The following is a 22,599-nucleotide window of genomic DNA, read 5'->3' on the forward strand; positions in this document are numbered from 1 at the left end:
GCTGGTATTACAGGCACCCACCACCACGCCTGGCTAATTTTTGTATTTTTAGTAGAGACAGCGTTTCACCATGGCCAGGCTGGTCTCGAACTCCTGACCTCAGGTGATCTGCCCACCTCGGCCTCCCAAAGTGCTGGGATTACAGGCATGAGCCACTGCGCCCAGCCGACATCTGTGTATTTTTAATTGGTGATTTCCTCAGCATATTGGTGAAGGTGAGCATCTTCAGCTCCTTTTCTGTAACTGCCAGATCTGCTCACATCATTTGACAGTTTCTCTAGTGGTTATTGATCTTTTTCTTATTATATTAATAAAACTTTTTTCCTAAGTTTTTTTCTCATCTTTATTTTTTTTAATTTGTCTCTTATGCTGAAATTTTATTTACGTCGTTGGTTTTTGGGGCTACTTCTTTCACTGCATTATTTGGCCTGGCTGGAATTTACTTGGTATAAGGAACAGGGTGGTATCCAGCTTCTGTTTCTTGGGTTTTTTCCCTGGCCTGGCTGTGGATGGAGCTTTTGGCTTCATTTCTCTGAGAGGAGGCCAGGAGTGGAGAGTGTCTTTGGTGCTCAAAGGTCCTGCCTAGTGGTGTCTCCAGAGAGGAAGGTGACAGAGACACCATCCCGGCTCTTCCTGCTCACCTGTCGGGCAGTTCCTTCTATTAGAAGGTTCCTGGCCCACTGGTCATTTACATCCCCCAGGTTACCTCCTCACCAGTGAAGTCTGAGGGTTTGGCAGAGTCTGGGCAGAAGGGTCAGGCTGGGGCCGGGACGGGGAGGGCTTTGTACTGACAGCCCACCCAGCCTCAGGGACACCCTCTCTGAAGGTGATGCCACCGGGGACCTCATCCACCACGTGCTTAGGGGCTCAGAGAGACCGAAAACTGCAAGGAGTAGGTCCTTGGTCCACACTACAGGGAGCCAATTCCAGCTTTCTCCAAAGCCATAGGGCTTTGCCTACAGTCACCTCTGGACCCACTGACCCAAACAAATGACTACACCCGTAGGGCTGAAAACCAGGCCCACCCTATGGGGACCGGTGGTACCTTAAGGAAGTTCTTTAGCTTCCTTAAAAACAGCATGTAGGCCGGGCACAGTGGCTCATGCCTGTAATCCCAGCACTGTGGGAGGCCGCAGCGGGCAGATCACTTGAGGCCAGGAGTTCAGACCAGCCTGGCCAACATGGCGAAACTCCATCTCTACTAAAAATACAAAAATTAGCCAGGGATGGTTGTGCCCTCCTGTTGGAGGCTGAGGCACAAGAATCCCTTGATCCCAGGAAGCGGAGGTTACAGTGAGCTGAGCTCGCACCACTGCACTCCAGCCTGGGTGATAGAGTGAGACGCTGTTTAAAAAATAAAAGTAGGCCAGGCGTGGTGGCTCATGCCTGTAATCTTAACACTTTGGGAAGCCGAGGCAGGCAGATCACCTGAGGTCAGGAGTTCGAGACCAGCCTGGCCAACATGGTGAAACCCTGTCTCTACTAAAAATACAAAAATTAGCCAGGCATGGTGGCGGGCGCCTGTAATCCTAGCTACTTGGGAGGCTGAGGCAGGAGAATCACTTGAACCCAGGAGGCAGAGGTTGCAGTGAGCCGAGATCACACCATTGCACTCCAGCCTGGGTTACAGAGTGAGACCCTGTCTCAAAAAAATAAAAATAAATAATAAAAAAACTTAAAAAGAACAGCATATACCAGCCTCGGCAAAATAGTAAGACTCTCAAAAAAAAAAAAATTAGCTGGGTGTGGTGGCACATGTCTTTAGGAGGCTGAGGCGGGAGGATTACCTGAGCCCAGGAGGTCCAGGCTGCAGTGAGCCATGATTGTGCCAGTGCACTCCAGTCTGGGTGACAGAGCGAGACCCTGTCTCAAACAAACAAAACGCAATATGCCCAGTTCTTCAAGATAGATATGAAGGGCAGCTAGACTCTTACAGTTGGATAGCGTGGCCAGAACAGTGGTCTTCAAAGTGAGTTCCCTGGACCAGTAACATCATCTGGAAACTTGTTCCAAATGCAAACACTGGTTCCACTGTCTCAGAAACTCTTGGTGGTGGAGCCCAGCAATGTGTTTTAACAATCCCATCAGGTGATTCTGATATGCATTGCAGCGTGAAACCCAGTGTGTAAAAAGAAGCCACATACTGGAGATGAGCAGGTGTGATTGTTGAGGGAGCCTGCAGGTTTCCTCACATGTCCGCCTGCCATTGGGTGTCTCTGCAGACTGCAGCAGCAGCTGCTATTAGCAAGAGCAGGCAGGTTGCACCATGTGGCTGGTGTCACAGCAGATCTGTGTCCCTCCTCACAATTTAACTGGCAGGGGACATTGCCAAGGGATCCGTGTTCAGAGGGACTTCGTGAGAGCAGGTGTCTCACCTGGCACCTGTCCAGGCCGCTCTTCCTCCCTTACTGACAGATCTGCAAATCACTTACTTCTCTTAATCAGCAGCCTCTGCTGCAGAAACAGGGTGATGCTGCCTCATTTGCCCTGGTTCTTCACCCTGCATCAGATGAACCTCCTGAGGGCCCTTTTTGCTTCTAGGAACAATGATTCCATACCTTACCAGGTCCCCTTGCCTGATGAACCAGAGGTTGGAGAATGAAGAGAGACAGGGGCCTCTGACTTCCCCTGTTGCTGGAGGGATGGCAATAAGGACACAGGAAGATAAATAGACAGACCTGGAGTCCTGAGAATGAGGCAGTGCGTCTCTACCTCTGAGGTGGGAGAACAGGCCCAGAGGCGCACTGCACCCTTGCCAGCAGAGGCAGGAGCAAAGCTTCAGTGAGAGGGCCTTTCAAGGAAACTGGCTCATGGGGAGTGAATCCTGTCACTGTGGGTGGGGCCGGGGGTGTGGCCCTGGCCCAGAAGTCAGGCAGCATGCTGGTGGGTACTGTTTCTAGCTGGAGGCGCCAGCAGGAGACAGTGAACTGGTCTGCGACAAGCAGGGCAGATGCAGCAGTTTCTCCTGCAGGGTCCCAGTTGTGGTGGTGGCTGCCCTTTCAAGAAGCTGGGTCCCACAGGCCAGCAGGGGCTCTCAGGCAGAGCCTGAATGTGCTTTCGTCTTCTCTTCCAGATCTAACCATGAGCTACCCTGGCTATCCCCCGCCCCCAGGTGGCTACCCACCAGCTGCACCAGGTAAGAGGGTCTGGGGTGGGGAGGAGAGTGAATGCTGCCTCTGTACAGTGGCTGGGAGTGGAGAGGGGAGAACAGTAGTTTCCTCACTCCCCTCCTCCCCTCACAGCACGGCCCAGCAGGGGAGGAGAGGACAACAGGAGTAGAGGGACAGCCAGCCGAGGCAGGGGCTGGAGAAGAGCATGACACTAAGGCCATCGGAGGCCTAGGTTTGAAACTGCCTCCAGAAAGCCCTGGACCAGGCCCAGGGCTGGGTCTCTTGCCTTACTCTCTAGTAACAGTGGGCAAATGCTGTCACTTTGAGACTCAGTTTTCTTCTCTGCAAAATTGCTTCAAGGATTTCTCCCTCATTAGGTGGTCCTGGATACTGATGAGATAGGCAGGCAGAGTGACATGGTGTCCTCCAAAGCATTGCTAGGTGATGGTTGCCCCTTACCACCTCTCCTACCCTCTGCTCAAGGTGTGTGGGTTTGCAGCAACAAGATCCCCCTTGCCAAGAGAGGAAGTGGAGGCAGATGCTAAGGGTCAAAGGTCACTCCCTGTTTTCTGCAGGAGCTGTGGGTAGTCACATGGAGAAGTCGTCTTCTCTGGCCCTGGCCCCTTTTGGTCCTCAAATGAGATTTGGTCCCCACTGTGGGAAAGGAAATATGAGGGCTCATGAGACCAAGGGGAAAAAGGGTCATTCCAAGGCTGGTCATCCTGAGGGTGCCTGAGCCGCTGCCCCTCTCCCCAGGGGACTCCTAGGCATCATTGATTTCTTTGGAGCTGAGGTCCTGTGGCTTGAGCACCCCAGACCTGCAGGCCATTTACCTTCCCTCCCATTCAGCAGGTGAAGAACAGACTCAGACCTAGAGGTGGCTCAGCTGCTGTCCCAGGGCATGTTAGGGGCTGAGCTGGGCCACTGCCCTCTGAATGAGCCCACCCCAGGTTGGCTGGCACTGGCCTGGGTTCTCTCTCTATAGTAGAAATCCTGCCATCCAGATCCTGCCACTGCCACCTTTGCTAGCACAGCTGAGTAGCCTCTGAGCAGCAAGAGAGGAGGAGGCAGGAAATTTAGGGAAGGTTCTTCCTGGAGGGTCTGGAGCCCTGGAGATGAAGAGCCGATCCGAAGCTGCCATGTAGAGGAAAGCATCTAACAGGCCAGAGGCCCCATGATGATGTCGAATGCCCATCGGGCACCCAGCTGAGCCCTGCAGGCGTTAACTCAGTCTTCGTCACAGCAGTCTAGGCATACACTCACCATTAGCCCATTTGTAAGCTGAGGAAACAAGCCTAAGGAGGGTGAAAGCCTTGCCCCAGGGCACATACCGGTCCTGCTGGTTTCAGAGCGGGCTTTTCACCTCTGTTTCTTCCTGTCCTCTTGTGGACTGGTATCTGTGTTTACCATGACCCAGCCCCATGTCCCTCCAGCCTCTTATCCTGCTTCTCCCTGCCTTTTACAGACTTGTAATAGCAAACAGCCAAACCCCCTCCCGCCAGTGCCTTCGCATTACTGAAATCTCAGAGCTCCCTACGGTCACCTCTGTCATGGGCTCAGCATGGTGTCCCACAACAGTCTGTCCTCCTGCTCCATGATGGTGAACTTGGGAGGGCAGAGCCTGCCTGGGCTCTCCCAGCCTCCTTAATATCCCACAGAGGGTCTTGGGAGTGTTTGGGGAACTCCACCTTCCTCCCTGGGAAGAGGGGAAGGTTTCCCCTCCTCTGCCAGTGGGATAGGGGGAGACTTTCCTCCTGGTGTTTTCATGTGGTCTATGGTGTCCCGAGGCTCGAGGCTCGAGGCTCGAGGCTTTACTGGGCCTCCCTTTCTGACCACCTGGGAGCTCTCATCTCTGCCTTTCCCCGTGTGGTGGGGGACTGGCAGGGGGCTAAAGGGCTTGGTGTTGCTTTCAGGTGGTGGTCCCTGGGGAGGTGCTGCCTACCCTCCTCCGCCCAGCATGCCCCCCATCGGGCTGGATAACGTGGCCACCTATGCGGGGCAGTTCAACCAGGACTACCTCTCGGGAATGGTGAGTCCAGCTCTCCTGCTGAGGCAGCCCTGGGGCCACACCTGCGTAGCCAGAGGAATCAAAGCTGTTGGCCTCTGGGGCTCCAGAGTTGTCTATGTGTGTGTTGCTGTGGTGTGTAGTGTGTTGAGCTGTACCTTAGAACAGGGTTTTCATCAGGCTTCTGCCACCTGCTCTCTGCCCCTCTCTGGGTCTCACTTTTCCCATCTGTAAAATGAGGGGAAGGGGACCAGATGATCTCACAGGTCCCTTTTAGCCCTGAGGGGTTAGGGTTGGGAAGGTGGCGAGGGTATCTGCATGAGTGTGCATAGACGTGCTATGTATGAGTATCCACATTCATATACCTGCTTGTGCATGTGTGTACATATGGAGGGCTCTTCTGGTTAGGCCTTGGTGGGTATGTGGCAGGTATCTTGGGCAGACATGCTACTTTTTAAATTTGTTGTTTCACTTTTAAAATAATACATTTTATGATTTGAAAACAAACGTATGCTTGGTTTATGATTTGAAAACAAACGTATGCTTAGAGGAAATTATGCAACCAATACACACCCTAATTTGTGCCAGGCCCAGTTCTAGGCACTGGGGATATGTGAATAAAACAAACAAAAATCTCAGCCGTGCTGCACTTATCATCTATGGGGAAAAGACAGGCAGTACCTTAAGTCAACGATGTGATGTTATTGAAAGTGTAGGTGCCATAGGAACAAGTTGACCAGGGTAAAGGGGTCAGGAGTAGGGGTGGGGTGATGTAAGGATAATGATTTTAAGTTAGCAGTAAGGTGGGTCTGGCTGAAAAGAGGATGTGTGAGCAAAGACCTGCATCAGGGGAAGGAAGTGCTGTATGGATGTCTAGGGAATGCCAGTGCCCTGAGGTGCCAAGGGGTGTGAGGTGCTCAGGGACAGGGAGGAGAGGCCAGTGTGGCTAAAGTGGAAAGGCGAGGGGGTGAGATGGGAAATGAAGTCTGGGGGTCCAGCTCTTGCAGGGTGTAGGAGGCTATCCATCCTAAGGATTTAGGTTTTTATTCCTGGTGAGTGCAGATTCACCTGAACATGCCTGCCAGAGGTGTCTGTGGGTAGCAGGCTGATGTGATGGGGGCGCCCCCAACCCTGCATATGGGACCCACGCGCCTTCTTGGGCAGTGAGCTCTTAACCTTCACCCAGGTGGTCTGGGATGGGAGGGAGCAACCATGTGGAGAGGGAAGGCATCTCCCCTGCAGAAGGGGATGAGGATCTCTGGTTTGGATCGAGTCGCACTGTTCACTGGCTGTGTAACTTTGAGCAAGTAAACTCATTCTGTGGTCTGTGAAGTGGGTATAACGGTACTTCATATTCCACAAGCGGAGATGCTGTGAGGACTGACTTGGCTTAGGTATGAAAAAGGGTGGAGGGACGGAGTGCAGCAGGGCCCATTGGCCTTAGGCTCTGCTTTGTGTCCTTGCAGGCGGCCAACATGTCTGGGACATTTGGAGGAGCCAACATGCCCAACCTGTACCCTGGGGCCCCTGGGGCTGGCTACCCACCAGTGCCCCCTGGCGGCTTTGGGCAGCCCCCCTCTGCCCAGCAGCCTGTTCCTCCCTATGGGATGTATCCACCCCCAGGAGGAAACCCACCCTCCAGGATGCCCTCATATCCGCCATACCCAGGGGCCCCTGTGCCGGGCCAGCCCATGCCACCCCCCGGACAGCAGCCCCCAGGGGCCTACCCTGGGCAGCCACCAGTGACCTACCCTGGTCAGCCTCCAGTGCCACTCCCTGGGCAGCAGCAGCCAGTGCCGAGCTACCCAGGATACCCGGGGTCTGGGACTGTCACCCCCGCTGTGCCCCCAACCCAGGTGAGTGTCAGCCCACTGCCTCCCTTGGTCCAGGCCTGGGCCCCAAAGGCTGGAGACACATGGCCCAGTAGATGGGGAGACAGGGAAAGGCGCAGGCCTCCAGCTGCACTTCTTGTTTTAACAAATAGTGTCGGCCGGGTGCAGTGGCTCATGCCTGTAATCCCAGCACTTTGGGAAGCTGAGGTGGGCAGATCGCTTGAGCCCAGGAGTTCAAGACCAACCTGGGCGAAATGGTGAAACCCTGTCTCTACTAAAAATAGAAAAAAAATTAGCTGGGCATGGTGGTGCATACCTGTAGGCCCAGCTACTCGGGAGGCTGAGGTGGGAGGATCAGCCCAGGAGACAGAGGTTGCAGTGAGCCGGGATCATGCCGCTGCACTCACTCCAGCCTAGGTGACAGAGTAAGACCCAGTTTTTTAAAAAAAAACAAAAACAAAAAAAGACAAACAAAGAGCGTCACCTTCTTGCAGACTCCCCACCTCTGGGTTGTGTTGCTTAAGGCCCAAGGGAGCTGTCCTGTTTCTCCTGGTGTGATGAGACGCTCCACATCCGAGTTGGGTCAGAACACCCCTGGCGAGTACTCCTTATTCCTCTGTGTCATTTACTGCCTGGGCTGTGTGTTTTGTAAGAACTGCCCAGGCCACCTGTCTCAAGGCTTTGTGCTCAACAGCTGTCTTCAGTCCCCTTGATATGCACCACCCCCTGCACAGACAGGTTTTGGAGGATTATTAAAATTCCCTTTGGGTAGGGAGAATGTTGGCAGTTCCTCCAGCGTTGATCTTGGCTCATTTTGGAGAACAGTTCGTGTTTGCAGAGCCTAGAATTCGTTGTCATGGTTCTCTGGCCCAACCAGCCAGCACAGGGGTAGTGGTATGTGCTCAATGACTATTTTTAGACAGAGGGTCTCCTTTCCTCCTTCCCTTCCATACCCACACGTTCCCCCACCCTGTGCCATCCTCCAGCCTCCCTCCCTTATCTTTTCCCTGAGCTGCCCTCTTAATTGTGTTATAACCAGTTTGTACCAGCCCCTAGGAAGACAATCCACTGGGAGACAGTTTAGCCTGGAAAGTTCCAGTTTGCGGGTTTGTGCAGCTGTCAGGGTCTGGAGGAAGTCCGGCAGATGCTAGTCTAGAGAACAGTGCGAGGGAACCAGTGCTAGATCAAGAGGTCATCAGGCTGCCATGCACAGTTGTGGAGGCTCAATACCTGCATCCACTGGAGGGGGCACATGGGCTAGCCAGCCCTGTTAGGAGTACCCATGTGTGCTCACATGTGCTGTGGAGGCCAGGCATCGATGAGAGAGGCCACAGCCCCTGCTCCCGAGACCTGCCCTTCATCAGGAGCCTGAGCCCCAGCCCTGGAGGACCTGGGCACTGGGCAGATTTTCAGCATCAGGACTCAGCTATAGGTGAGCTCCCAGCCACTGGAGCCAGGAAAAAGCTTCAGTACTAGAACACAAGGCCAGATAACAGTCAAGTTAGGTAGACGCGGCGTAAAGTCCTCTGCATTGTTGACTATGGACTCCTTTAGATACTCCAACTCTTAGAGAAAGGGCTGTTCCCAGAGTCTAGGGGTGGAGCAGCCTCGAATGCGGGGAAGGCGGCATGCACGACATCTTACCTGAGACTGTTTGTCCGAGTAGTTTGGAAGCCGAGGCACCATCACTGATGCTCCCGGCTTTGACCCTCTGCGAGATGCCGAGGTCCTGCGGAAGGCCATGAAAGGCTTCGGTAAGAGACCCTGGGTGGCTCAAATCCTACTCCCTGCCCCCTATTTCCCAGGCAGTTTCACTGTGGCTCTATGGGCTGGGGTAGCTGGGGGACACAGACCTGGCCCCAGTAGTGATAGAAGGTGGATGTGGGGGTATGGCTAGCATGCCCAGAATAGTTGAGGGGCCCAGGCCAGGGAAGTCTCAGCTGCAGAGCATCTCATGACCCCTACCCGACCCACCCCTGCTGCCTCTTCCTCCAGGGACGGATGAGCAGGCCATCATCGACTGCCTGGGGAGTCGCTCCAACAAGCAGCGGCAGCAGATCCTACTTTCCTTCAAGACGGCTTACGGCAAGGTGAGCTGCGGGGTGGGGGCGCGGGACAGTGAGGCGTGTCCTGGGCTCAGCACAGCCCTGCTCTCCCCTGCTTTTCCTTGGGTGGGCCCGGATCTCCCGGATGGACAGTAAGGAGCAGGAGGGCATTTCCTTCTGCCCATCCAGCTGGTGGCATCATTGGGAGGTGAAGGATGCCACCGGGTGCTGAGGTTTGCTGAGAGGCTCCAGACATCTATCCCTGGGTTCTAGCCCTTGCTCTGCCACATCTCACTGAGGTTGTGGCCACATCATTTTCCTTCCCCTGCCCTCTTCATGACCACCCTGGGGAGTTTAGCTGATGTAAGAGCTTTGCAGGGAAAGGCTGTGAGTGCTGCCCAAGTACGAGGGGCGTGTATGAGCATATTTTGAACTTCTGGGGTTTTGAATCTTAGAAAGATAAAAATTCGGTAAATATTGATTAGATTCGTGTTCTAGCCCGGTGCTTCTCAAACTTCATTGTGTCACCAGTCCCCTGGGCATCTTGGTAAAATATGGTCTCTGATTTGGGAGGTTTGGGGCAGGGCTGAGAGCAGGCTTTTCTCTCAGGCCCCTGGGGGATGTCCATGCTGCTGTTCCTCAAATCTGGGATATGGCTCTTATTAGCCACCTCCTGTGGATTTTTAAAATAGACTTGTTTTTTTTTGTTGGTTGTTTGTTTGAATATCCAATCAGGATTTGATCAAAGATCTGAAATCTGAACTGTCAGGAAACTTTGAGAAGACAATCTTGGCTCTGATGAAGACCCCAGTCCTCTTTGACATTTATGAGATAAAGGAAGCCATCAAGGTGTGTACGTGTGTGTGTGTGTGTGTGTGTGTGTGTGTGCGCGCGCGCGCGCGCGCGCGCGCACGCGTGTGGACACACAGCCCAGAAGGAGGCCTGGATGGCGTGCTGTGTTCTAGCCCACTCATTAGCTGCTGTTGTCAGTATGGCTCCCAGGCCTTCCTGGGTTGGAGTCCACATGCTATAGAAAAGGGAACTCCCTGTGATTTCCCCAAGAGGCAAATGACGCACCAGTCATCATCAGGGAGGCTTAAGTCTCTCTCCATCTTAAAGAAAAGGGGGAGCTAGGGTTTGAAGGTTGCGATTCTGTGGTAAGAAGAGGGGTAGGAGGCCATGGTTGGTATCGTTCTCATTCTTTAGGACTCTGTTACTAGCAAATGACAGAAACACACTTCGGTTTAAGAACAACAAAAGTGGAGAGTCAGTCATGTGGGTAAAGAGGTCCCAGGCCAGACGTCTCTCTGGTCTCTGTCTCTCCTGAGCGCCCGCTTTTCTGTCAGTTTCTGTGCTTCTCCTACCATGGCTGCTTCATGTGGGGTGGGAGAGGGGGCCTGTCGACCACTCTCCGCATACCTATGAGACCCAGCTCCAGAAGAGACCAGCAGTGTCTCCAAACGGGCAGGTTCTGATGGGCCCGGCTTGGGCTCACTGTTCCCTCCAGTCCTGCGGGTTTTGACTGAGGGGTGGGTCCTGTCCATTCTGTGCAGTCCCACAGCTCTGTGTGCACCCTGCAGGCAGGGGCAGGCAGCTCCCTTGGAAAGGGAATCCCATGAGTCAGGCTGGAGCCCAGAAGGAGCCTGTCACTCAGAGGCCTGATAAGCACAGTGAATGTTCCCTCCTTCAGGAGAAGCAGAGACTTCAGTGTGGTGGCCTGGAAAGGAGAGGGGTCTCCGCTGAAACACATCTACATGTGTTATTCTAGGGAGGGGGTCAGGAGGCCATCAGGCAGGGCGATGGCCCGGGGCCCCAGGGAGTGGACCCAGACATCTCCCTGGCCCCCGTCTTCAGCCGGAGTCATGAGCTGGTGGTTGTGGAGTGTTAGAAACCACACAGGTTTGGGGCAGCTGTCACTCACCAGCTGTGTGTCCTTGAGCACCTGTGAAATGGGGACAGTGGATGCTGTCTCAGGACATGCTGGGAATACTGGGTGAGGGGCTAACGTGTAGTAACCCAATAGTAGCTGTAGCAGGAAACAGCTGACACAATGTCGCACGTCCTGCCTGACAGGCCCTAAGTGCTCTACATACATTAACTCACTTAATCCTCATGACTTTCCTGTGAGGTAGGTCCTAGTATCACTCCCATCTTACAGACAAGGAACTGGAAGCACAGAGAGGTTAAGTAATGTGCCCGAGGTCACACAGCTGGTAAGCTGCAGAGCCAGGATTCAAACCAACCTACAAGCCAGGCTGCCCAGCCTGTCCTCTATGGTCTTACTGTCCCTGGCGTGGTTGTCCCATTCATCCTCGTTGTTCCTACCTTTTCCTAGTTGTTTTCAGACATTCCACCATCCCCTCTAGGACCAGGGTTTCGTATGTCCACTTGGATTTCTCTTGCTTTTTACCCATTTTTTCAGTTGTTGTCATCTCGCATCCGGCTGAACTCTGAATAAAGCAGGCCTCGGTCCACATTTTAACCCAACCATTTACTGTGTGGCCTCGGACCAGCCAGTACCCCTCTCTGATGCTCAGTTTTCTGATCCATGGGGATGCCCCTTTGTGTGAGCCCTACTCATCACCACTGCCACTGTCATTGTGCTTGCCCGGGCTGTGGAGAAGAGCTGACGCCCTCGAGCCTGGGAGTGGCTGGAGGGTGTGTCTCTGTGTCAGGGGCCTCTGTTGCTGGGATTAAGGCAGCAGCATGGCCCCCACCCTTCTTCCCGAGTGCTGGTGAGGCTGCTGGAACAAGCACATGGTTGGTTGTATTCTCTGCCCCTGCAGGGGGTTGGCACTGATGAAGCCTGCCTGATTGAGATCCTCGCTTCCCGCAGCAATGAGCACATCCGAGAATTAAACAGAGCCTACAAAGCAGGTGAGGCCGCTCCCTCTGCCCTCTGCCCTCTGCAGATCCCTGTGCTCTTGGGGCTGTGGCCTCATTCTCTCCTAGGGCCTTTTACTCCTTCCTGGCCTTCTTATCAACCCATCTTCTGCCACCCCCAATACTTTGGGCTTTGACCCAAGACCCAGCCCTTCCTTCTGTTTATACATGGTGCAAATGACTAATGTAAGGGAGAGCCAGGGAAAACCTGGATGTGGTTTGGGCCAAGGCTGACTAGAGGCCAGGTCAGCCTGGAGGTCACAGGCTTGTATATCCCTGGAGGGCCATATGGGCTATTTGTTCTCTTGAGCCCGAGCCAAGACCTCCAGCCTTTTTCTCCCCAGTACCCACTTTTGATAGTGTTTTGCAATGGGCAGCTCCATAAAGAGAGCTACAGGATGGACCTTCCTTGCTTCTCCCTTTCAGAATTCAAAAAGACCCTGGAAGAGGCCATTCGAAGCGACACATCAGGGCACTTCCAGCGGCTCCTCATCTCTCTCTCTCAGGTACTTTTCCCACGACAGGGCTCGGGGCCCCAAGCCATGGAAGTCAAAGAGATGGGATCCCCGCAATGAGGAAAGGGAAAATAAATGGGGAAGGAGTGGGCTTGACCATACACCTGCTTCCTTTCAGGGAAACCGTGATGAAAGCACAAACGTGGACATGTCCCTCGCCCAGAGAGATGCCCAGGTGAGTGTGATGGCCAAGCCCCTGGACTTCCTAAAGCAGGGATGCACCCCGCTTTCTTGCTTCCTGAGAGAGGTACCCTAGGGTGGAAAGAACAATAGATAAGCAGTGGGTTGCAGGTGCTGTGAGTTTCAGACGCGCTGAACTGTTCAGCTGTATGACCTAGAACAGGTCATCTGACCTCCAGGGCTTCAGCTTCCCCACCTATAGGAGGGAACATGTGAGATAATTAGTATTTCGATAGTTGATAGATCATGGTTTTGGACGTGGGATTTTGTGTGACAGCGTACTTTCCCCATGTTTAGTTGCACATAGCGTTATGTTTGCAAAGGGGCAAAATTTGCACTTGCTTATTAAGTTTTTGAGGATTTGAGCCTAGAAACCAGCTGCCACATTAGTTGAGCACCCTTAGAATTCTGTCGTTGTCCCTCTTGTGAGTTGCAGACAAAAGGGGAAAAGTCCAAGCAAAGTCCAGGCATCTGAGCTACTCTCTCGAAAAGTTTGGGTTTCCCACTAATGAATTTCAACTGTAGTATTATGGCAGGGCAGAGCCATTACTTCCTGGTGGGGTGGAGTTGGTCATACCTCTCTGTCTCCCTTCACTGCTCTTGTCATCCACGGCAGGGCATTCACCAGGAGCTGCCAGTGGTCTAAATTATCTCTACCATCTGCGGGATTGGAATGAGACCTCAAGGAATGCTCCCTTGTTAGGGCTGGAGGAGAGCTACTCCTCTGGTCTGGTCCTTTTGCTGGTCCTCCTTTTCCGGAGGAGGAAACTGAGGCTCAAAAAGGTTGACCACTGTTCCCAACTGAAAGCTAGAAGCAGAGCCCGGACAAGGGCCTATACTTCTGGCTCGGTCTTCTGTGCCCAGTCAGCACCTGCCTCTGCCCTGGTCTCAGACCTGCTGCTCCTGCAGGGTCTGCCTTATTCAGTGTCTCTCTGGCTGGTAACATCCATTCCCATTCTGGGAGTCAGGGCTGGACACCCCTGGGGCTCAGGGCTCTGGCTTTTGCTCCAGCGAGAGTTTTGCATGCCACTTTTAGCGGGGCAAAAATTGTCTCATGCTCTGCCTTCTCAGTCCAGAGCTGCTTTGGCCTCATCTTGACCTGTGGGATCTCAGCCCCTGATTGCTGCTTTCTGCTCTTTTTCAGGGCTGCTACCTGAGGCCTAGCAGGCACTTTAGAGGCCATCTAGTTCAGAGGTTGCAAATTGGCAAATACTTTAGGCTCAAACCTTCAGAAGTTTACCAGGCTCTCCTGGGTGACCTGGGCCTGGGGTCTGGGTGTGGCCTGTGCCGCATGTGCGTCTTCCTCTCTCTCCAGGAGCTGTATGCGGCCGGGGAGAACCGCCTGGGAACAGACGAGTCCAAGTTCAATGCGGTTCTGTGCTCCCGGAGCCGGGCCCACCTGGTAGCAGGTAAGGCTGGCCGGGGTCCCTCAGAGGCCAGTTAGATGAGGGCAGTCAGGGGATTGTGGGGAAACAAAGCTATGGGAACACTTGGTGGTTCCTCCCTGCGTGGGGCTTTCGCCTCCTCAAAAGAGCCCCCTGGTGGGGATTTAAAAGACACTGTCAGAGGGTTTCCTGAGTTCTGGCAAACATCCAGTTCTGGAGGTTCTACCGGTGTAGAAACCTGGTGTCTTCGTACGTGGGAATGTGGAACGTCAGAGTTGGGAGGGTCCTTCGGGAGCACCCAATCCAGTGTTTTCCAAAGCCTGGCATAAGAAACAGTCATAACAATAATACTGGGTGCCATTCATTTACTCATTCATTCAACAGATGTAAATCGCGCTCCCGCATGGGTCAGTCTGTCAGGTGGTGGAGCAGGTGTGGGGCCATGGTGGGGGGCAGGGCACAGCAGAGTGTGTTCCATGGGCTGCACTTTCTCATTTGGGGAGACAGACAGTAAACAACAATGAAATAAAATCTGTATCAGATGGGAAATCCTGTAGAGGAAAATCAAGCTGGAAACAGGTAGGGAGTGATGGTAGAGTCCACCGGGAGGTTCTTGGGCCAGTCCCCACTGAGGTCATGACATTTGATTTAAAAACCTAAAGGAGATGCAGGGGCAGAGGCCTGCCTGGGGCTCCCAGCACGACTGAGAACAGTGAAGGGGGACCATGTGGAGCAGGTGGAGTGAGCAAGAGGAGTGGGTGGTGTGGGCAGAGAGGAGAGAGGGCCCTGCTGATGACTTCCCGGAGTTGGGTATTTATCCTGAGCAAAAGAGGAAGCCAGTGGAGGGCCCTGAGCAGAGGAGGCTGTGCAGAATCCCTGGCTGTGGTGCCAAGAATGGAGTGAAGGGTGCAAGGCCAAGCAGCGAAGCCTGTCGGGAGGTTGCGGCAGGGACCCGGGGAGGAATGGTGGTAATAGGGGCTTGTGGTGAGGAGGTGTCAGGTTCCGGCCATGTTTGCTGATGAATTGGACACGTGACGTGTGGGAGAGAGAGGGGTCGAGGATTATACAGGGTTTCTTTAGGCCAAGCAATGGGAGAATGGCCCTCAACTGAGACAGGGGAACTGTAGGTGGAGCTGGCTTTAGGTGCCTGTAGGGTGGAGCTGCAGGGAGGCTGCTGGGTTGCTGAGTGTGGAGGTCAGGAGAGGTCTGGCCTGGTTGTGGAAGGTAAGGGAGCTATGGGTAGTTGAAGTTATCTGAGGCTCTGGGACTGCAGGAAGTCCCCTCAGGAGGGAGACTGTGGGGAGCCCACCGGTGTGAGGAGACTAAGAAGGAGCAGCTAGGGAGGGAGGAGGACGCAGAGGAAGGGGGTCCTGGAGGCCAGTGTGAGGTGGCAGGCAAGGACTGAGGATGGTGACCACACGGAGCAACTGGTGGGCTGTGGCCAGGGCTGCTCCAGTGGGCAGTGAGGGTGAAAACCCAGCGACCGCTCTGTGCTGCACACAGAGACAGGCGCTGTGGCTCTCCCCATTCGCAGCTGTGAAAGCAGGCACAGGGTGGTAGAGGAAGTAGGGGTGCACAGCTAGTAACAGCTGACCTGGGATTTGAACCCAGACCACCCGACCCCAGAGCACACTTTTTAACCTCTGCACTATCCTGTAATGGAGCCTGAGTGAATGCATTTTCATCTTAATCATTATTTCTTTTAATGAGTACAGAACATGTAAGTAGTGCATCAAGCCCATGGCTTCACAAACATTATTACTTAGGAGAAAAGAGTAGCTGATTGGAAGAAGATATTAATTGAGACAGATACACACAGAGCAGAAATCACAACTTTAAAATGCAAATGGTAGCTGAGACTCAGGCTGGGGAAGGAGAGTTTTATGTCCTGGGTCAGAACTGGAGTCAGGACCGACGTCTCCATCATGCCGCCTGTCTCTCTAGGAGCCAGCCATCCACTCCTGTGGGTGCTTAGCGTGTCCTAGGTCGAGGTGGGCAGCAAGAAGCCAGGCTGGCTGGGGCAGGCTGGGCCTCAGCTCACAGGCAGGCTGAGGAAGACAGATGGATGCATGAATAAAGCCAAGGAATGGCAGAGACTGGAGGTGTGGAGGATTTGAGAAGAGGGGACACTGTCTTGGAGTACATGGGAGTGGGCCCTGGAGGGGTATTAAGGTGCGATTTGGTTAAGCAGATTGGCAGTCCTGAGAAAGGGACCACACAGGGAGGGACATCAGGTGGTGCATGTAACTTGTGATGAAGACTCTGACTTCCTTGAGCACTAGCAGGCCTGGGGACGTGCAGGGTGTGGGGAGCAGAGTGGGAGGTGGGGGATTTTGGGGCAGAGGCCACCTCATGTGAGTCCTCTGTTAGTCTGCTCATGCTGCCATGACAAAATACCACAGACTGGGTGGCTTAAGCAGCAGATACTCATTTTGTTACAGTTTTGAAGGCCAGATATCCAAGAGTGGGGTGCCGGTTTCTCCCGTGGCCTCTTCGTGACAATCACTGTGCTCACATGGTCTTTCCTCTGCATGTGCACATCCCTGGGGTCTCTGTGTGTGTCCTAATCTTCTCTTCTTCTAAGAAGACCAGGCGAATTGGATTAGGGTACACCCTAGCAGCATGTTTTAACTTAATTACCTCTTTAAAGATCTTATCTCCAAACACGGTTATATTCTGAAGTCCTGGGAGTTGGGACTTCCACATATGAACTTTGGGGAGACACATTTCAGTTCATAATATAAGCCTCTGTCATCCCCATAGTTTTCAATGAGTACCAGAGAATGACAGGCCGGGACATTGAGAAGAGCATCTGCCGGGAGATGTCCGGGGACCTGGAGGAGGGCATGCTGGCCGTGGGTAAGTGTCTCAGGTTTGCCGCCCACCTGCCAGGGGCTAACGTGTATCGTGAGTATTCAGGCTGCTCGCCTGTCCTCCAGCTGATGGGTGACACCGTGAAGGGACCACAGGATCCAAGATCGCTCAGCCCAGAGTTTCCAGATGCTGGGAAGTCATGCTGCTTCCCGGTTCCCTGTGCAGTTGAACCCCTAGCTGTCCTGGAGGTGTCTTATGTGTGTTTGCGGTGCAGCTCTGGAGTAGGGAACTGCAGTGTGGGTATTAGTGGGAGGGCATCCAACTGCGCTCCCGGAGGAGTATGACTCATATCCTGCCACGTTTCCTCTAAAAATACATCCCTGCAGGCAGTTGTCAGATGTTTGTGATGGAAACACGTGGAAAGATTTTTACTTGCAGCAGCGAAACAGGCCCATGCTGAGGAAAGCTGGCTTGGCTCCAGGATGGTGGTGTGCCTCTTACATTGCCCAAGTCCTCTAGCAGGGCCCTCCCACTGTGCAGAGTTGGGTCCCTGCCCTGAGGCCCTCACAACCCCTCTTTCTACTCACTTGGGAAAATCAGTCTGCCCCTTTTTTCATTATGCTTTTTTTGGAGCTTTCTGGATGGGAGAGATGGAAAATCCTCATTTCCCTGCCTGTCCCCCACAGTAGGTCTCGTGGCCTGGGAAGCCTAGGGAGATGCACATTCCACTCAGCCACGGTTTCTCCATGAGGGTCATGGCCTCTCCAGTCTGCCCCTCCTGCCTGAGCAGCAGCACAGTTCCTCATCACCATCCACATTGCTTCCCTGTGTAGCTCCTAGCCCCACTAAGACCCCCGCCCCTCTGACTCTTGGTCCTTTCACCGCAGTGGTTGCCAGGAAAGAGGGTGGGTTGGTGTCCAGGCTTTGCGTGTTTCTGTTCCAAAGAGCTGGAGCCAAGATCATGGGATAGTTGAGCCTGGAACAGAAGGAGGAGGAGAAAAGATGGATGCAGTGATGGGTTTGACATCTGGGCCTCTAAGAGGACACTTGTAGACTCCATGCCCTTCTTGGGCTGAGAATTTTCTGCAGATCTGGTTATACCGAGTTTCTCTCTTCTAGTGAAATGTCTCAAGAATACCCCAGCCTTCTTTGCGGAGAGGCTCAACAAGGCCATGAGGGTATGTAACTTCCATGTGCAGGTTGCGATGGAACCTTAGCCTCGCCTGTGCCTGGGACCAAGGGCTGAGGGCAGAAGGCCTGGGGAGAGCTAAATCTCAGCCGAGAGTTCCGAGGACCTGGGTAGGGAGGGGACTGGAGGGCCCAGGGCAGGTGGGAAGGTGAGGAGGCCTGGTGCTCATGCTCTTGGGTGGACTCTCTTTAGGGGGCAGGAACAAAGGACCGGACCCTGATTCGCATCATGGTGTCTCGCAGCGAGACCGACCTCCTGGACATCAGATCAGAGTATAAGCGGATGTACGGCAAGTCGCTGTACCACGACATCTCGGTACGGGCCTGCTGCAGGCCAACTGGGCTCCCTTTTGGCATCTCAGTCACCTGTGGAACCTCCCTCCTTGGAGTGGCCATATGCTTGGCCTCTGTGCTGTGTGTGGGCATCTTGATTATGGACCTCGGACTTGTTCATCCCCTTGCCCTTAAACAGATTATAAATTTCTGAGGGCAGGTGGATCATGACCTTGCTGTCGCCCCCACCTTGCATCCCCCAGCAGCATCAGAGAACACTCGGGACCTCCCCAACCTTGACCGTGACCTTCAGCGTTCCAATCACCCTGTGATTCCTTGATCTGTCAGTGAGAACTCATGTCCCAAAGGCTCTGTGGAGCTCTGCTGTCACTCCCTGACAAAGCACTTCCTGCACTCAGCTTTATGGTGTAGGCCACATAGTAAGGCCGTTCAGAGCGAGGGCCCTGGGGGTCACGCCACTTGGAGTCCAGCTTTTCTACTTGCTAACTGTGTGACCTTGAATGGCTCCCTTAAATCTCCCTGAACCCCAGCTCCATTGTCTTTAAGATGAGAAAATAATCGTTCCTTCCCGGGAATGTTGTGAGTATTGAGTGAGGCAGTGCAGGTCAAGTGTCTATTAAACACTAGCCACAGTTGTATCGCTGTGTGACAGAGCCAGTCTGACAAAATACATTCTCAGCTGTGTGGTCTAACGCTCAAATTCTGAACTCACGTGAGCCTTGCAATTGCACCATGGGGACCATGTCCTCCCACCTTAGACTCAGTAGCATTTGATGATGGTGGGCATGTCATCACAGGAAACTCACTGTGTTTCCTTGGCTGTATGAATGAAGCTGTTGTTAGAGAATTAGTAATTCTAGGCTGGGCACAGTGGCTCACGCCTGTAATCCCAGCACTTTGGGAGGCTGAGGCAGGTGGATCATTTGAGGTCAGGAGTTCGAGACCAGCCTGGCCAACAAGGTAAAACCCTGTCTCTACTAAAAATACAAAATTAGCTGGGCTTGCCTGTAATCCCAGCTAATTAGGTAGGCTGCAGCAGGAGAATTGCTTGAACCCGGGAGACAGAGGTTGCAGTGAGCTGGGATCACGCCATTCCACTTCAGTCTTGGTGACAGAGTGAGACTTCATCTCAAAAAAAAAAAAAGAGTTAATAATTCATTACAGAGTATCTCCTGCATGCCAGCGGGCTATGGACATCTGGAAGAAGCCACATGCCTTGCCCTCAAGTTGCTTAGGGTGGAAGGAAATGATTAGAAATGAGCCAAGCCGAGCCTGCACTCTTAGAGTAAGTGTAGTGGCCTCAGACAGAGGAGGGATCCCTGGGACCTGGGCGGTCCGAGCCTTCCACTGGACAGTCATGTGTGAGGAGATTGCGTTTCCTGAGCAGGACACTGTGTTGCGTTACATTGGTAACCCCAATTTAAGGCAGCATAAATGCACTGGGAAAACAGCGGTATTGGTTAGCCCTGGGAAGTGGTTTTTAGGATGATTATAATTTTTTTTTGTGGGTATTCATTTGATGTGGATAGCTGGGGTGAGTGCTGCTTTCTGTCTTCTGATGGGGGCCTGGAGAAGGCTAAACTGCATTTTTTAAGGTCTGTGACGCCTGCTGCAGGACCTGCAGTGGGGGAAAATTCCCCAGGGTGGGGCTTTCTCCCTATAAGGGTGCTCAGGGCTGAATATCAGGACCCAGAAGGCTGAAAGTGACTGTGCCTCCCTTAACGGATGTCTTCCTTGTTTCTGTGGCCAGGGAGATACTTCAGGGGATTACCGGAAGATTCTGCTGAAGATCTGTGGTGGCAATGACTGAACAGTGACTGGTGGCTCACTTCTGCCCACCTGCCGGCAACACCGGTGCCAGGAAAAGGCCAAAAGAATGTCTGTTTCTAACAAATCCACAAATAGCCCCGAGATTCACCGTCCTAGAGCTTAGGCCTGTCTTCCACCCCTCCTGACCCGTATAGTGTGCCACAGGACCTGGGTCGGTCTAGAACTCTCTCAGGATGCCTTTTCTACCCCATCCCTCACAGCCTCTTGCTGCTAAAATAGATGTTTCATTTTTCTGACTCATGCAATCATTCCCCTTTGCCTGTGGCTAAGACTTGGCTTCATTTCGTCATGTAATTGTATATTTTTATTTGGAGGCATATTTTCTTTTCTTACAGTCATTGCCAGACAGAGGCATACAAGTCTGTTTGCTGCGTACACATTTCTGGTGAGGGCGACTGGGTGGGTGAAGCACCGTGTCCTCGCTGAGGAGAGAAAGGGAGGCATGCCTGAGAGGGTAGCCTGTGCATCTGGTGAGTGTGTCACGAGCTTTGTTACTGCCAAACTCACTCCTTTTTAGAAAAAACAAACAAAAAAAGGGCCAGAAAGTCATTCCTTCCATCTTCCTTGCAGAAACCACGAGAACAAAGCCAGTTCCCTGTCAGTGACAGGGCTTCTTGTAATTTGTGGTATGTGCCTTAAACCTGAATGTCTGTAGCCAAAACTTGTTTCCACATTAAGAGTCAGCCAGCTCTGGAATAGTCTGGAAATGTCTTCCTGGTACCAACTTGTTTTCTTCTGCTTGATTCTGCCCTGTGGCTCAGAGTTCTGGCCTTATCAGCCAGTGAAAATTCATGTAACCTTACGTAGAGATTTGTGTGCAGGAAACCCTGGGCATACACTAGTTTGCAGGGACTCGTAAGGACATGGGAAGGGAGGTTCCCAAAATCCAGGCAGGAGGCCCAGACACCTGAAAGGCAAAGGGATCTTGGTTGGTTGCAGGTGCAGTGAAGTCCACTGAAGGTGTGGTGCGAAGAATGTAGTCCTTCACCCAGGTCCCAGGAGGGAAGAAGGGTGTGTGCTAATTCCTGGTGCCCCTCGGCGGGGGCCAGAGAGAAGGATGGGGACAACCCAGAGAGTCACAAGACCAGTGCCTCCCCTCAGGGTGCCTCCAGGCTGAAAGGGGCTCCTGGCTCTGGTCTCTGGGGACCCTGTGCCCGTTGGTTGGTGGTGTGAGGGAAGAGAATCCATAAGAGAGTTTCTGAGAATTATGGTGTCATGTCCAGAAGCTAGAGCTTACCTTGCATCAGGGGTCTCCACCCACTCCTTTTCCAACCTCCTGCGTTGAGGTTTAGAAAAGAGAGAATCGACTAGGCACTATGGCTCACGCCTGTAATCCAAGGACTTCGGGAAGCTGAGGTGAGAGGATCACTTGAGCTCAGGAGTTCAAGACTAGCCTAGCCAACAGCGAGACCCCTGTCTCTACTAAAAAATTTGGCCAGGTGTGGTGGCTCACGGCTGTAATCCCAGCACTTTGGGAGGTGAGGCGGGCAGATCACCTGAGGTCAGGAGTTCGAGACCCAGCCTGGCCAACATGGGGAAACCCCATCTCTACTAAAAATACAAAAATTAGCCAGGCATGGTGGCACATTCCTGTAATCCCAGCTACTCAGGAGGCTGAGGCAGGAGAATCACTTGAACCCAGGAGGCCAAGGTTGTAGTGAGCTGAGATCACACCACTGCACTTCAACCTGGGTGGACAGAGTGAGACTCTGTCTCAAAAAAAAAAAAAAAAAAAAAAATTTACCTGGCATTGTAGTGCATTCCCTATAGTCGGCTACTCTGGAGGCTGAGGCAGGAAGATCCTTAGAGCCCAAGAAATTGAGGCCGTAGTAAGCTGTGATTACACCACTGCACTCCAGCCTGGACAACAGAGCGAGACCTTGTCTCAAATGAGAAAAAAACAAAAAGAAATGGGAGAATCCAGAGAGACTAGGCTAGATCAAGCCTGCTGGGTCCTGGCAGGAGCCCCAGGGAGTAGCTCATCTGCAGACATTTGCTTGAGGACTACCCCCTAAACATAAAGGAAGAATGACATCCAAAGGGTGTGGAGCAGCCATGAGCTGAGAACTAGCCTGGTCTACCTGAGATTGATGGCAGGTCCTGGTCAACACGTCAGCTCTGCATCAGAGTCCATGCCTCAAGCCCAAGCTGAAGCCCCATCCCTGCTGCTCTCCCAAGAACTCCTCTGCTAGGGCAGGCCCCTTGCCCTTTGGTGCCAGGTGGGACCTGCCTGATGGGATGGGGTGCTTGGCATATACAACTTGCCATGAACTCAAGATGACCCTGGGGGCCTCCTGAGTTGTGATGGGGCCTAGAACTAATGTGCTCTGATGTGACCATATTCTGTGACGTTACCTTGCCCTGTTTACTCCAAAGTTCCCAGCCTGGTGCCCAGCAGGCAATATTGCACCTACAGACACATTTACTTTGGTTTCCAAAGTGTTTTTAGACATTTGAATTTGTTGCCAACATTTAAACATTGAGAGATTTCATATTTTTAAAAATCTGGAATTCTGGC

At 53.0% G+C, this 22,599-nt stretch overlaps 1 protein-coding gene across 3 annotated transcripts in view; it reads left to right on the forward strand.

The window, feature by feature from the left end:
- The window catches only part of ANXA11 (annexin A11), a 50,577-nt gene extending 30,260 nt beyond the window's left edge, over window positions 1-20,317 (forward strand). For all 3 annotated transcript variants that reach the window (XM_016918741.3, XM_063781920.1, XM_063781919.1), the window contains 14 exons: window positions 3,074-3,136; window positions 5,024-5,139; window positions 6,582-6,971; window positions 8,614-8,701; window positions 8,943-9,037; window positions 9,728-9,841; window positions 11,779-11,869; window positions 12,302-12,381; window positions 12,509-12,565; window positions 13,886-13,979; window positions 16,719-16,814; window positions 17,889-17,947; window positions 18,151-18,273; window positions 20,002-20,317. In XM_016918741.3, coding sequence (XP_016774230.1) covers window positions 3,082-3,136; window positions 5,024-5,139; window positions 6,582-6,971; window positions 8,614-8,701; window positions 8,943-9,037; window positions 9,728-9,841; window positions 11,779-11,869; window positions 12,302-12,381; window positions 12,509-12,565; window positions 13,886-13,979; window positions 16,719-16,814; window positions 17,889-17,947; window positions 18,151-18,273; window positions 20,002-20,061 — 1,518 coding nt within the window. In that variant the 5' untranslated portion in view covers window positions 3,074-3,081 and the 3' untranslated portion in view covers window positions 20,062-20,317. The remainder of the gene's footprint in view (window positions 1-3,073; window positions 3,137-5,023; window positions 5,140-6,581; window positions 6,972-8,613; window positions 8,702-8,942; window positions 9,038-9,727; window positions 9,842-11,778; window positions 11,870-12,301; window positions 12,382-12,508; window positions 12,566-13,885; window positions 13,980-16,718; window positions 16,815-17,888; window positions 17,948-18,150; window positions 18,274-20,001) is intronic.
- Window positions 20,318-22,599: the final 2,282 nt, after the last annotated feature.

The sequence above is a fragment of the Pan troglodytes genome, chromosome 8 (assembly GCF_028858775.2).
Source record: "Pan troglodytes isolate AG18354 chromosome 8, NHGRI_mPanTro3-v2.0_pri, whole genome shotgun sequence".
In the NCBI taxonomy this organism is placed as follows: Eukaryota; Metazoa; Chordata; class Mammalia; order Primates; family Hominidae; genus Pan; species Pan troglodytes.